The 15147-nt window shown below is 38.5% G+C and overlaps 1 protein-coding gene across 1 annotated transcript; it reads left to right on the forward strand.

Annotated features, from left to right (window-relative positions):
• Nucleotides 1–8452: 8452 nt before the first annotated feature.
• On the forward strand, nucleotides 8453–10449 carry LOC308687534 (polymeric immunoglobulin receptor-like). Its single transcript, XM_081360133.1, has 3 exons — nucleotides 8453–8584; nucleotides 8687–9007; nucleotides 9974–10449. The coding sequence occupies exons 1-3, from the start codon at nucleotides 8530–8532 to the stop codon at nucleotides 10327–10329; spliced, it is 732 nt and encodes a 243-aa protein (XP_081216259.1). The 5' UTR covers nucleotides 8453–8529; the 3' UTR covers nucleotides 10330–10449.
• The last annotated feature ends 4698 nt before the right edge of the window (nucleotides 10450–15147 follow it).

The raw sequence follows: 15147 nt of genomic DNA on the forward strand, positions 1-15147 counted from the left end.
AACATTTCAAATCTTATTTTCTATTAAACAATCTATTCAAAACTCAAAACATATTCATAACTCATAATCTCACAATCCAAAAAGATCCCACAGAAGTATCCCACAGAATTTGTGAATAAACAAATTTAGTTTCACAATTAAAAACAATAACATAAATTACCTGTAATAAAACAGAAAAAGGTTTCATATGATTTTGCATAAGAAATGACCCACAATATCAGAAGTTTGAATCATTTATTTTAAATAAATCTAGTATTTGTTGCAAATTTGTCCTCTATCTGACTTTGAGCTTTTGAGTTTCTCACCATATAACTTCTGCATCAAGTGTTGTTTCACATACTTAGAAGAGAGAGGATCCAAGCATCACTTTGAGCCACCACTATATTGGAAATGACTGTTAGTGGCATCAGCAGAACCGTATTAGTCCGTATTAGCAGAAAAAGTACAGGCTGCTTTCACAGAAAGACTTCCCTGAGGTGTCCAAAGGATCAGGCTGCTGATAAGAAACTATATTATTGTAGCCCCGCAACATCACAACATGCTCTACTGTCCATCTTTGGAATAAGTAAACTTAGATGTGTTAGATGTGTGTAGTTGACAACAAAACACTGGCCAAGAGTTCGCAGCTGAAGACTTTCTGCTGGATTTGACCCAAAGGAAACTAAAATGGGGGGAAACTTAAAATTTAGGAAGCTAAAAATGTACATGACAAACACATAAACCAGTCTAGTCCAGCAATGTTTTTGGTTCAGATAGTCTCTCATTGGCAGTACATTACAGAATAACAGTTCAACAATTTCAGCAGCCCCTCATATTCAACCTTTAAATACTATGAAACCAAAAATTCCCAATGTCAATGTCTCCAGCATTGCAGTATACACGGCTCAAGAAGCCGGCAAAACATTTGCGATAGTGTCCTTGGCACTCTGGCTTAATCTTTTGGGAAACTTGACCTCATACTCGACAATCAAGTCCCCACGGCGATCTGGGGATTTCGGAAGAGGAAGACCCTCCCCGGTGACACGCCGTTTCATCCTGGGACAGACAAAGTCTTGAGTTGTTAAGTTAACCGTGCGATTATCCAGTGTTGGAACGTTAACTGTGCAACAACAAAGTGCCTGAGAAAGTAGAGAAGAACAGGATTAGAAAAATACAGACAGGGAAGAAAAGAATTTGTAAGCAAACTCTTACAATAGGAGCCCATCTTACCTCTTTGAGTGTAATTTTTGCAGAATAAATGATCCGTCTCTTCTGTACACTGGATGTGGCTTATCCTTCACCACAAACACCACATCTGCGGGATATTTGATGGCGTCTCATCCTAATCATAATATTTTTAGCCTTTTCAATGAAATCCAAATAATCAAATCAATTAAAAAAAAATTCATTGAAAAGGCTAAAAATATTATGCTGTACAAGGACAGTGCTGCTATAATTAAGTAAACCTAACTCAGAAATTGGGCTCTATATGAGTTCATGAATGATTGTGAAATAATGATTATGTTAAAACACAACCAACACCATTAGATCATCATTCCAACATATTAGTCCCTCAAAGGTACATATTACTAATATTACTAATCTGTGTATATTAAATATGGAGTAATTTCAGCCACAATCTTAGATGAAATCAAATGAAGACAAGAGACATTAAATCTGTGAAGATCTCATCAGAGGATTAAACAACTCCACAAACAGCATTACCAGCTTCACTTATTACTAACCAGACTGACTTTATTTCTGTCAGACGTCTACAGAAGTTTTATTGAGATTTAACCAAGGTTTAACTCTGTTTCATTTGCAGTCACCATAACAGTGATCAGTGTTTCCATTAGCTGGGCTCTTAACTCTTATTATATCTTTTGTCTTTTTTGGCCGCTGTGACAGTGTGTGTGTCAAACACATTTACAGCAGCAAAGAAAGCTAAAGTGAAATGAGATCAGGTGGTGATGGTTACCTGTTGATGATTTTATAATCATCATGAAATAACCTGATTCCCTGAGGTTTTTATAATCTAACAATTATGTTGTTCCACTAATATATTCACGTCACAAACCTTGTGTTATTGCAGCATGAGATCCAGCAATATATAAATTGGTTTAAATCTTTTAACAAGGATGAAAAAAAAAAAAAAACGTATTTAATTTGACACAGATCAGAACAATCAGCGTATGAATCTCAACAATGGTGACAATCACAAATAATATTTAGATAAACAGATCAATTCAGAGCATCACTGAAAAGCTACTAATTCACAACAAAAACAACAGCAAAAAAAATAAATGTAAATATTTAGAATTAAAATAATAGGAAAATTCAGCTGCATAATTTATGCATGCTGCAATGCATAATGGGAGTTTTGTACTATGCTGGTACCCAGCATGCATTGCAGCAAAGTACTTTTGATTGTCACCATTGTTGAGATTCATACACTGATTGTTGATGTCTGTGTGTGTCATCATAAACTGGCTCTTGCATGCTCATGTTTGTTGAAGTTTTCTAACTTATTGTTATAATATTGCTGGATCTCATGCTGCAGTAACACAGGGATTAGATTAAAAGATCACACTTAATCAGTCTATTTCATGATTATTAGCATTTTCCCAGCCCCAAAGGAAACAGTTGGTCGTCCAGGAGAAGGACCAAGACGTTCACTAAGGGGCTCCAATGGCAGCAGCACTTGTGAGGCGTGAGGGGCCCGCGGAGGTTGTCTCGGCGGGGAAGCCCTCACAGTAATCCTCAGATCACCCAGGTCATGCACAGAAGTAGGTTTATTCTGCGGGGCAGAATAGACGCTAGATCTGGGCATAGGCGAGGGGACTGCACCTCCCTTCAGGAAGGTGAGACTCGATCTCAGCGCTGTGATAGTCATATTCCCTCAATGGGAACATGAACTATCCACAAAAGCTGCCTCAGCGTGTTGAATGCCCAAACACGAGAGGCAACTCCTCAATTCAATTCAATTCAAATTTATTTGTATAGCGCTTTTCACAATACATATTGTTTCAAAGCAGTTTTACAGAAAGTGCATTTCAGAAATGTACATAGAGAAATACAGTTAGTTAAGACAACACACCGCAATTGATATTAAATAATTTGGAAACCTGTATAATATCTCTAATTAAGGAAATATTGTCAAAGATTAACCTGTTTGGTACACAATAAGATTGATCTAGATGGATCACCTGTCCTATTACTTTAGTCAATCTATTATCTTACGTTTTAGAAAGTAATTTTATAATCACTGCACAGAAGTGATGCTGCCTCCAGTTCTTAATCTCAGTGAGATCTCCTTCTTTCGGCAAGAAGAGTAACCACTGACCTTCGGCTCAACGGTTCAGCAAGCTGTCATCGAACACCTCCAGCTGGTCAACTCCCATCTCCGACCAGAAAGCTTTCAGGAAATCCACTGGAAGCCCATCCACACCCAAAGCTTTCCCAGACTCCATATCTCAGAGTGCCTTATAGAGCTCTCCCAGAGTTAGACCACATCCCAGTTCTTCATTGGAGTCTTCTGAGCTCTTGGGTAGATCCTCTAGGAAAGGAGATTATTCCCTCTTTTTCGGGTCAAGTTCACTTCTGTAAAGGTACTGATAAAACTGCATTGTTACCTCACGCATCTGTCTGGGATTTGATAACAAAGTCCCATCCTCAGAACACAGAGCATGGATTAAACTTTTTTTGCCCATTTTTCTTCTCATGACTAAAGAAATATTTGGAAGGTGCATCCATCTGATCAATATTACAACTAATGCTCCTTGTGCCTAATGCTCTAACAGCTCTTTAAGTTCAGCTTTTCCCTTAAATTAATATCACTTGAGGAGTGAGACAACTTTTGTAAATCCATCAAAAGCTTGAAAAAGCATTAAAATGCTTTTCAAGCATTTCTAAACAACAATTCAATTATTTTGTGACATCTGAGTATATAGAGCTCGGGCGTAGACGTTATGGAATGATGCATTGTGGGTAACCGCGGCCATTTTAGAGGCAACGCAGAAGAGTTCGGAATAAAATAATAGCGTAGCCGACCGGTCTCCACCGGCACCGAGAAAGAAAGAGAAAAAGTTATGGGCCGTGACAAAAAACGTTGGCTATACCGTATACTGATAAACTTAATAATGAAGCCAAACAACGCTACTTAAAAAAAAAAAAAAAAGATTCGATCCCTATGAATAAAGTCTGGAGTAGGCTAATACCTAAGCCTCAGTTTCCCTGATATTTTCCTACCTGGTCTGTGGAGTAGCGCTTACACCTCCGATCCAGAGCCGGATTTACAATTTCCTGTGCCCTCGGCAACAACATTCACACACACATTTTAATTGTTTAATAAACAAATGGTTTTTATTTTGTCACATTTGGCTGCAAAGATGAGGTTGACGATGCTGATTGGCATTCTTCGCTGTAATGAACGCGCCAGAGAGAAATGCAAATTGCATACGGATTAACTTGCATAAGCAGAGAGCTGTCTGTTTTCTTTCGTTTTTAATTGTTTGTTTAAAAGTAGACACTTTTAGAAAAGTAGAAACTTGTTACTGGAGGCTCACTTGCAGTTCACAAATGGATGAGTGCAAGATCTACAGATCTACAAAGTAAACGCGGAGAAAACAATCGTTCGCACCGTTAACCAAGCATCACACTTGTCAGATTCTGTGAGCTACGAAGCTTGTCTATGCGGGTTTGTTACACTTCAGGAGTAATTTATCATGCGTGCAATAATCCACTGTTTTCGTCCGGTAGTATACTGACGACCAGCGGCGACCCAAGCCATTCGACGCAAATAGGGAAAACTAATATGATTTATGAGGCGTTTGCCCTGTCGATCATGAGACTGATTACAGCAGTTCACAATACAGCAATACTGAACCATTTTCCAAAAAATAACCTAAATTAATGACCAAATGATCAACGTTACCTACTGCCTACTATACGCTACTATACAGTACAATCTACTTCCGTACCGTGATTCCCACAATGCATTGCGGCGTGACGCAACGATCCCGAGCTCTATAGTTGCGTAAATTGTTTTATCTGCACTTTTTCTTTCTTTCTTTCTTTCTTTCTTTCTTTCTTTCTTTATTTATTTATATAGCACAAGTAAACACAACCAACGTTGACCACTGTGCTTTACATAAAATACACAGAGAACAGAAAGACAGAAACATAATATAATATAAAACCTCGTCAAAAAAAAAAATCAAGGAAATGCCTGTTCGAGAAGATATAACTTTAGTTTGTGCTTAAACTCAAGTAAGGAGGTCAGTGTTCTCAGGGAAATTGGGAGGGTATTCCACAGCCTAGGACCCACAACAGCAAACGCACGATCACCTCGCGATTTCAATCGAGAATGAGGCTGGGACAGATTTCGACTGCTGGAGGAACGTAAACACCTAACAGACACGTTTGCTGTCAAAAGTTCAGATAAATATGAAGGGGCGAGACCATTTAAGGTTTTAAAAACAAACAGCAATATTTTAAAATCGACCCTATAACGCACCGGCAGCCAGTTTAGCGACCGTAAAATTGGCGTGATGTGTTCACGTTTGCGGAGCCCGGTTAAGAATCTGGCAGCAGCGTTTTGGACCATTTGCAGTCTAGTAATAGAAAACTGCGGCAATCCCACATATAAGGAATTGCAATAATCAAGGCGGGATAGCACGAAGGCATTTAGTACTCTTTCAAGCTCGTTCGACGATAGAAAAGACTTGGCCCTGGATAACAACTTTAGGTGGTAAAAACAGGATTTAACCACTGTGTTAATATGTTTATCAAGCTTAAGGGCGGAATCTAGGGTAATTCCTAAACTCTTAACAGTAGGTTTGATCTCAAAATAAATATTTTCCGCATTAAGCAATGTTTTCTCATTTTCTACTGGAGGCCCAAATACAATAGCTTCAGTTTTACTAGCATTTAAGAGTAGAAAATTAGTAGACATCCAGGACTTGATCTCATTTAAGCACAAATAAAGGTTTTCTAGACCCTTTGTGTCAGTACGTTTAAAAGGCAGATAGATTTGAGTGTCGTCTGCATATAGATGAAAAGACACTCCGTGTTTCCTAAAAATAGAGCCAAGTGGCAACATGTATAATGAGAACAGAGTAGGTGCCAAAATGGAGCCTTGTGGAACACCACAGGTAAGAGGTGCTACAGACGAAAGAGAGCTTCCAATGCCAACAGAGAAAGTTCTATTTGTGAGGTACGACTTAAACCAACTGAGAGCACTTCCACGGATGCCAACAATTTGTTCAAGACGTGATAATAAAATTCTATGGTCAACAGTATCAAACGCTGCACTCAAATCTAGAAGAATTAAAATAACAGAATCCCCTGAGTCAAGAGAAAGTAAAATATCATTCAAGCAGATTCCGTACTGTGGAGCAACCTAAAGCCAGACTGGAATTTTTCAAGAATACTGTTCTCATCAAGAAAACTCTGCAGCTGCATTAACACAGTTTTCTCTAGGATCTTGGATATAAAAGATAGATTTGAAATGGGTCTAAAATTTGATAGATCATTAATGTCCGAGTTTGGGTTTTTCAATACAGGTTTCACTGTAGCATGTTTGCAGAGGGCAGGGACGGAACCTGAGAGAAGACACTTATTTATAATGGACAAAATCCAAGGCCCAATTTTGTCAAATATTTGTTTAAAAAACCATGTAGGCACAATATCATGAGATGAGACAGTAGGCTTGAGCCTAAGAACTATATCTGTCAAACTGGACATAGTAATAGGCTCAAGAGAATTTAAGAACTTGGTGGCTGTAGGAGTATCCACGAGGACAGGAGTAGCAGATACTATAGATTGTCTAATTATAACTAATTTCTCCACAAAAATGTTTAAGAAATCTTCACATGTAGAAGCTGATTCAATAAGATAATTATTACCCACAGGATTTAAAACAGAGTTTAAAACCTTAAATAGGGTCCTAGGATTATTTAAGTTTTTCGATATCAATTCTGAAAAATAATGAGACTTTGCAGTTTTAACAGCTTTTTGATAAGAAAATAAAGCTTTGCCATATAATGAACAAGGTTCAACAAACCACCATTGCTCTATAGATTTAAAGGAAGATTTCTTCTCCTTAAATACCTTCCAAAAAAATGTAAACAATTCAGTAAACAATTTATCATTTAAAAGACTTGTATAAAAATGCATTCACATTTTTTCGTCAATACCTTGTTCAACTCTTCCGTTTTCTTTTCCTTCCTCTCCCTCAGTATTTTTGTTTGGACAATTCCGAATTAAATGTCCTTTATTACCACATCCAAAGCATCTGACTTGATGAAAATAGCATAGCTAAAATCGTCAATACGATAATTCAGTGTCAGATAGATCCGCATCGTCCGGAATAATTAAGTATACAAACTGTCTAAAAGAAACAATATGTTTCAATAAAGGCGACTCGCTACTAATTGGAATCTTGTTTATTGGGGACACCAACTTTCCATAGCGTGTCAAAGCTTGCGTTAGAAATCCATCACTAACAAAAGGTGGTACATTAGATAGAATAAACTTTTTTCGCTGGTAAGGAGAGTGGGAGAACTGAAATAAATTCGCCATCAATAACAATTCCCCGTTCTACCAACTCATTCGCCTTGTCTACACTATCCAGAAAAAACACTGTTGCATTGTTCATTCTAGAAGCGGACAAAACACTAGCGTGTCCCACCACTTCCCCAACGTCCAAACAATGTTCCTCGACGCTCACCGCAGACGCCACCTTAATCGCATGGCGTCTCTTGAGTGAACTCAAACCCTGTGTTTGCTCGGCCGACATGCCTGCAAATAACGGATCGCACACGGCCCTCAAACTAAACTAACAAAAACTATTAACAAACCGGACAACAAAAAAATCAACACAAAGATAAGCAGTGTGGTAGATTTTTCCCTAAACCTAACTATCTGGGTCTCGTCTACAAATCGTCTATACAAAAAAAAAAAAAAAAAATTTTTAGTTGATTAATAAAAAAATCCGACACAGCAGAACGAAGAGAATGAAAAACTTTCACACCACACCACTTTAACACTTTAACACTCACACCAGTCTGCACAACGCTCACACCGCCCCGCACACACTTGCTCAAGAATCACACTGGAAATGAGAGATAAAGAGTGTGTGTGTGTGTGTGTGTGTGTGTGTGTGTGTGTGTGTGTGTGTGTGTGTGTGTGTGTGTGCGCGCGAGTGAGTGTGTGCGAATGAGTGTGTGTGTGTGTGTGTGAGAGTGAGTGAGTGAGTGAGTGAGAGAGAGAGAGAGAGAGAGAGAGAGAGAGAGAGGAGGGGGGAGTGTGTGAGTGAGTAAGTGAGTGAGAGAGAGAGAGAGAGAGAGAGAGAGAGAGAGAGAGAGAGAGAGAGAGAGAGAGAGAGAGAGAGAGAGAGGAGGGGGGAGTGTGTGAGTGAGTAAGTGAGTGAGTGGGAGAGAGAGAGAGAGAGAGAGAGAGAGAGAGAGAGAGAGAGAGAGAGAGAGAGAGAGAGAGAGAGAGCAGCTCTTCATAACACAGGCCACCAGCGGCTCACAGATAAAGCAGAAAATGATCCAGATCTGTGATCATAAACTTCTCATATTTCTCCTGCTCATCATGTCAGGTAAGAGTTTATTCTGTGTTTCTGGGTCTTTCTAAAACAGCACCTGTTCTCAATCAGGTCCATGTTCGCTCTGAGCTGAGTTTCTCTCTCTTATGTTTTTAGTCTTGGCGTGTGAGACAACAGAGATCTTGACTTTCACTGGTTATGAAGGAGGAAAAGTTGAAATACGCTGTCCCTATGAGTCTGGATATGAAGAGAAGAATAAGTATCTCTGCAGAGGAGAGTGTCCAGTACGCAATAAAGACATTCCTGTTGAATCTGGATCTCCAGCTAAAGACAGGAGATTCTCTCTGACCGATGATAGAACGACCCACATCTACACCGTTACCATCACTGATCTGAGAACAGAGGATAAAGGCAAATACTGGTGTGGTGTGAGAACATCTGATGTCTTTACAGAGATTTACCTGGAAATTAAACCTGGTAAGTCAGAATATTCTGTATGAGTGAAGTGGACAGTGCACAGATATGGTGTAAAACACATATAATCATAACTAATATATCAGTAACATCAGAGAGGTCTGTGTGTGTCTGAGAGAGCGCTGTATCACGTGTTGAAAGCAGGGTTCCCACGGGTCCTTGAAATCCTGGAAAGTTTTTGAAAATGAACATAATAGATACAGTTCCTTGAAAGTGCTTGAATTTATTTTGTTTATTTAGTTTTCTGAAAAAAAAAAAAAATCCATATTATTTCCTCCAGTCCAGTAATGTGTTATTTTGCCAACACTTCGTGGCCCATGCATACTTACTTGATTTATGTTAGCTACGCGCATTTACGCGTTACGTTAAGTGTTTCCCGCGTGAGGCACTTTGTGTTGTACGTTGCCATGACGTTCACGTGCGCACAAAACAACTACGATGGAACCTCAACGTTTGTTATTCGACACAACAAATGTGTTCCCACATTAAGTACCTTGAATTTAAGGGTATTGGACCTGGAAAGTCCTTGAAAGGTCCTTGAATTTGAAGTAAACCAAGGTGTGGTAACCCTGTGTAAGGATGTAAAGAGGCGAGATAACAGAAACCACAGTATCCTCTGCAGATGATGATAAGCGTATGTGTCCACAACACAGACACTGACCCACATCACTTCCTCACACACAACACTGTCTCAGTTATGGAGAAATCGCTCATTCAAAACACAAAGTAGGCAATGATTTATCTGTACACAAAAGTTCAGGTCTTTCTGTTGTAAAATACCTTTTCATTTTAGATTTTTTTCTATTATCAGTCTTTGTTAACAGTGAAGCCGTTCACACCGAAACACAGCTGACATGATTTACATTAGACTAAACAGCCCATACTGTCACTATAACAGAGACTCAAGGATGCAGTGTAGAATTAAGGAGAATTTGGGATATTAAATCTCTCATTTATGCCCTGATTTAGTGTCTGTCGTGTCTGCTGTGACTGGAGAACATCTGAACATCACCTGCCATTATAACAGTGATTTGAAGAACAAGACCAAGTTCATGTGCAAAGTAAGCGACCCGTCGCTCTGTGAGACATCGGGTATCAAAGTTTCATCAGAAACAAACAGTACCGGCAGATTCTCTCTGAGGGATGATGAATCTGCAGGAGTTTTTACTGTGACCATCACTGATCTGACACTAGAGGATTCTGGGATATACTGGTGTGGAGCTGGAGAGACGGGACAAAAGAACAAGAACAAGAACAAGTGGATTTCAGTGACACATCTGATCATTAATAACGGTAAGATGCTATCAGCTTTTTTGCATGACTGATAATGATGTCTTTAGTGAAAATGCTAAACACACATAGCTGGTCACACGTACAGGGGAAAGTACAAATAGATCACGTGATCGTCTGTCATTATTAGACTGTGAAAATTAAACTATATATATTCTGAAAATGCATGCTCAATATATAAAAAGCTTTGCTTAATCTTAGTTTTGCATTCTCGTCATACCTGCAATAAACATCAGACTGTCATGCATTAAACCTAATGATTATTTGTGCTTTAGTCACATCAGCGAGGACGTCATCGAAACCAACCACAACAGCTTCAGTTTACACCAGTAAGCCAGCGACTGAAGATCCCGTCACATCTGTGTTTCCTTTATCATCCTCAACATCACCTTCAGTGTTATTGAATTCCTCATCATCTAATAATACAGTGGCACCTCAAACTAAGTCAGGTATGATGAGTTCAGTTGCTTAAAGTTTTGAATGCCTGTCCATGGACGTTTTTTCTCAAGTTTCCTTAAATGCTCATTTTCACTCAATCTCCTGTTAATCTTGAGTACCTATAGAGTAGTATTGCATCCTTCATATCTCCAAAAAGTCTTTAGTTTTATTATATTTATAAAAGAAAGATAGGCTGTACCGAGTCTTTCCGGAAAAAAAATGAGCGGCTGGAGGCGTGCCGTGTGAGCTGTGCTAACGCGCCGAGCTAACAACACAGAGAGATTTGAAGCAGTTTTACCCACCGACCGGTTCCAACGCACGACCGCGAACCTTTATCATTGCGACTGCTCGATCCTTAAGCATTAGACGATTTGCAAATCCGTCGATCTAGCCTGTCACTTGAAGCAAATATCCATTCCTTCTTCAATGTCCGCGGCAGCCAGCGTGTTGGGCCGTTTAGTGAAACTGATGCAAATAACAGTTTAAATAAATAAAATACTTCTGATATAAACATTTATATTAAATATGTCATTCAAATTAATAGGGTTAAACACTTAAACATGAAATCATTACTGAAGTTACAACATTTTTTTAAATTCAATCATTAGAAATATTTGTTTTGGATGTGATTGTTTTTGAACACTTTTCCTGTGGCGTGCTTTAATGTTTTAACCACAGAGATAATTGCTTATCATGATAATACCAGATTGTCTGAGAAAATAGTTTCGTGCAAATAATGCCCAAGGCCTATCTGTTTCCATTAAAAATATAAATCAATTAAAAATACAATTCAGCAAGTGGAAAAGATTGAGAAAAGCTTTCTCTAAAATGTATTTTACACTATTTGATATATGTAGGCTATTCAAAAACAAGGCAAGGATAGACAACTACTTGATTTGTATTAATGTAATGTTTCTTGTACCGTTTATATCATTTGCATATGATTATTCATCCACGTGATAACATTTAAGTTATCACGTGGATGAATAATCATATGCAAATGATATGTAGATGAGGATCTGCATAGTAAAACTAGGCGTTGTAAGCTCCATATATGGTTATTTCGGGTGGAGACGCATGTACGCACAATCTTCCGCTGACTGGGATTTATAAAGTGAATTCTGCGCAGGTTCTGGTGTACGCACGGTTTTATAAGTCTGAATAGTTTTTTGCGTACGCCATTTTTGGCTTTCGGGCGCACGTACACTTTTAGTAAGGTTCCTACGCACAGTTTTATAAATGAGGCCCCAGGTCTGTTGTAAAATACCTTTTCATTTTATATTTATTCCATTATCAGTCTTTGTTAACAGAGAAGCCGTTCACACCTTAACAGCTGACATGATTTATATTAGACTAAACAGCCGATACTGTCACTATAACAGAGACTCAAGGATAGACATCAGTACTGCTGTGCCATAAAGATACTTTGGGATATTAAATCTCTCATTTATGCCCTGATTTAGTGTCTGTCGTGTCTCGCGTGACTGGAGAACATCTGAACATCACCTGCCATAGCTTTTTCCGCTTTATAATGTATATTAATATACAGAAAGCGATCAAAGAACAATCCCTTTCCAATCGCCCAAGCTGTCAATCACACAGCGCGAGTTTATCTGGACACTTGCCAAAACTCGTTATGAAATCAATGACGCTGTTGCACTGCACAACGAAGCTCTTACTGTATTTATATGCCTCATGTTTGCATTGGTGAAATCATTAGTGAGTGCAGAAACTGCGTTGCATTGATAAGATCTTTCACGCAATCAACAGGCTGTCATCTGCTCGATGCTCATCACTGCAACCTTTTATGTGACTGAAATAGATCTAAATACTTAAAAAAACTTCTCATGATTTGTTAATCCCAATAGCTGTAATAGTAAAAACGTATAATAGCTGTAATAGTAAATGTTTTCCAGATAGTTCCACATGTAATGCCAGTTCCACATGTAATGCCATGCTTGCCATATTTCATATGCAAGCATGTCAGCCAATCACAGCAGAGGTCATTTACATTGAAGTCTCACAGCAGACACGCCCCTTCAAACAGAGTGTTCAAACCATGGAATGAAATCAGGCTAGGGAATATGCCTTTTATTTCTAAATTATAACAATTTTTGATCTAAAAAACATACTAACATTATAAGGGCACCCCTGGAAACATTATTAGATAATAAAAATAATCCATGGAATGGGACCTTTAAAATCTTCATCGTGTCAGAGCACTATAGTACTTTGATGACTCATCGGTGTCTCATAATTATTCATGTGACTGAGTTTTCTTATCCTATGAGATGACACTTGCTCTTAATTATTCATGACACCACGTGGAACTTTCCAATGACAGACATGTCAAACTGTGATATTGCGTAGTAGATGAGAGAGGCAATGATGGGACGTGCGTGGTGTCACATGGTCAGCTCACAGTATGAATGCACACCCTGATAACAGATCTTTCTCATAAGAACATTCTCCAAACATACAACTGACTTCAGCCACAGCCTTAGATCAAATAAAAGAAGACATTAAATCTGTGAAGATCTCAGCAGAGGAGGATTAAACAACTCCACAAACAGCATTACCAGCTTCACTTATTACTAACCAGACTGACTTTATTTCTGTCAGACGTCTACAAAAGTTCTTATTGAGAATTAATAGAGATTTAGATGTTGATATTTTATTATTTTGTTTGATATTGATATTTTAAATTATAATATACCTCAGATTACACAGTTTGATATCCAACAGTGTCATAATCATTTATAATGGATCTGAATTGCATAATAAGACACAAACATTTGAACTACTGTGTCATTTAGACACAAAGAGACATCAAGAATCAGCTTATGAATCTCAACAATGGAGACGATCGAAACCTTCATGCTGCAATGCATGCTGGGTATCTAGTCTTTGTGTAGTCTGGCTATCAGCAGACCAAGCTCAATATTTTAAGACTGAACATTAGTCTGGTGAGTCTGCTCTGTGTTTTCTCCTGCATAAGAGGCGTGATCAATGGGTATAGTTCAAATGACTCTGAACGCAATTGGATAGTCCTTCAACCAATCAGACCAACGATCCGGGTGACGTTCTTTGCTTCTCTATCGTCATTGTGTTAAACCCGCCAATAGCGCGCCAGGTGGATAAGGCAGTTTGTGATTGGTTCCCACATATTTGTAGCGGAAGCAGGATAAAATAATGTACAGGTTTCCATCCTGAGCTGCAGGGCGAAATCAAATCAGTCTAGTCTTTGTACTTTGACCTCACATTGTGACTATAGCATGAGCACACAGTGAGGGCGCTGTGAGGTTACACTTTTAGCTCACTGTGAACTCAGATTGTGACCACATCACGAGTATCCTGAGAGCTCATGGTGAGATCAAATTGTTGACTGGGAGTGCCTCTCCATATTAAACTGGTTAAATGTAAATTAATTTAAACTTACCCTGCGGTATAAATGAACAGTGTTGATCCTAGATATTGTTTTTCTGCGATCGTGACGACCGCAACATGAGGATTCTCCCGCTTGTTTGTGATCTGATCCCTCGCTTCCAAATTAATCTTGTTACCCACCATATTTATTTAATAATCTTTTATCCCTCCATGGCATATTTAAGTCCCACTTGAATGCTCCTCGACGAGAGGTGGTCCTTCTGCGCCCAAAATGTATCTTGTATTTAATGTTGATAACGAGCAAGAATGCAATTGTTCCCAAATATCCACACGATGGCAAACGTGACATTGATTATCATACAACAAACAAAACATGTATTTTAAACACAGTTCTGTCAGTCCTTACTCTATTTTGCAACGAAATAATAGTTCCAACAAAAGAGAAAAGTAGAACTACAGCACACACCGGTGTTTCATAAACAATTCTGACACAACATGTGTTGTCCCTGAGCACACACACTACATGTGTTAAAACTGACACAACATGTGTTGTCCCTGAGCACACACACTGCATGTGTTAAAACTGACACAACATGTGTTGTCCCTAAGCACACACACTACATGTGTTAAAATCTACACAACATGTGTCATTTTTATCACATCTCTTTTTAGAGTGCAGTGTTTCGTAAACAATTCTGCAGCTTTGAAAAGAATTGTGAGTCAATCATTCAATGATTCATTTATAAATACAGCTAGTTGCTTTGTTACTGAATGTAAGAATGACTCAATGACTCGCTCATTGAGAAGACAGTGACTTACTGGTTTAAGTGTAATATATTTTAAAGTATCACTTCGTTTTTCCGGCATATTGCTCTGTTGAACATTTTTCATTGAAAACATTTTTTATTTCATAAAGTTATGCATAAAGGTAAAAAAAAAGCACTGGGAAATAAATGTAGGGGGCAAATATTGTCCCTTAATGGAAAAGGTATGACTGAAGTCTAAGTGGAAGAGAGGGGGTATGCAGG

The sequence above is a fragment of the Scardinius erythrophthalmus genome (assembly GCF_964197995.2).
Source record: "Scardinius erythrophthalmus genome assembly, chromosome: 3".
In the NCBI taxonomy this organism is placed as follows: domain Eukaryota; kingdom Metazoa; phylum Chordata; class Actinopteri; order Cypriniformes; family Leuciscidae; genus Scardinius; species Scardinius erythrophthalmus.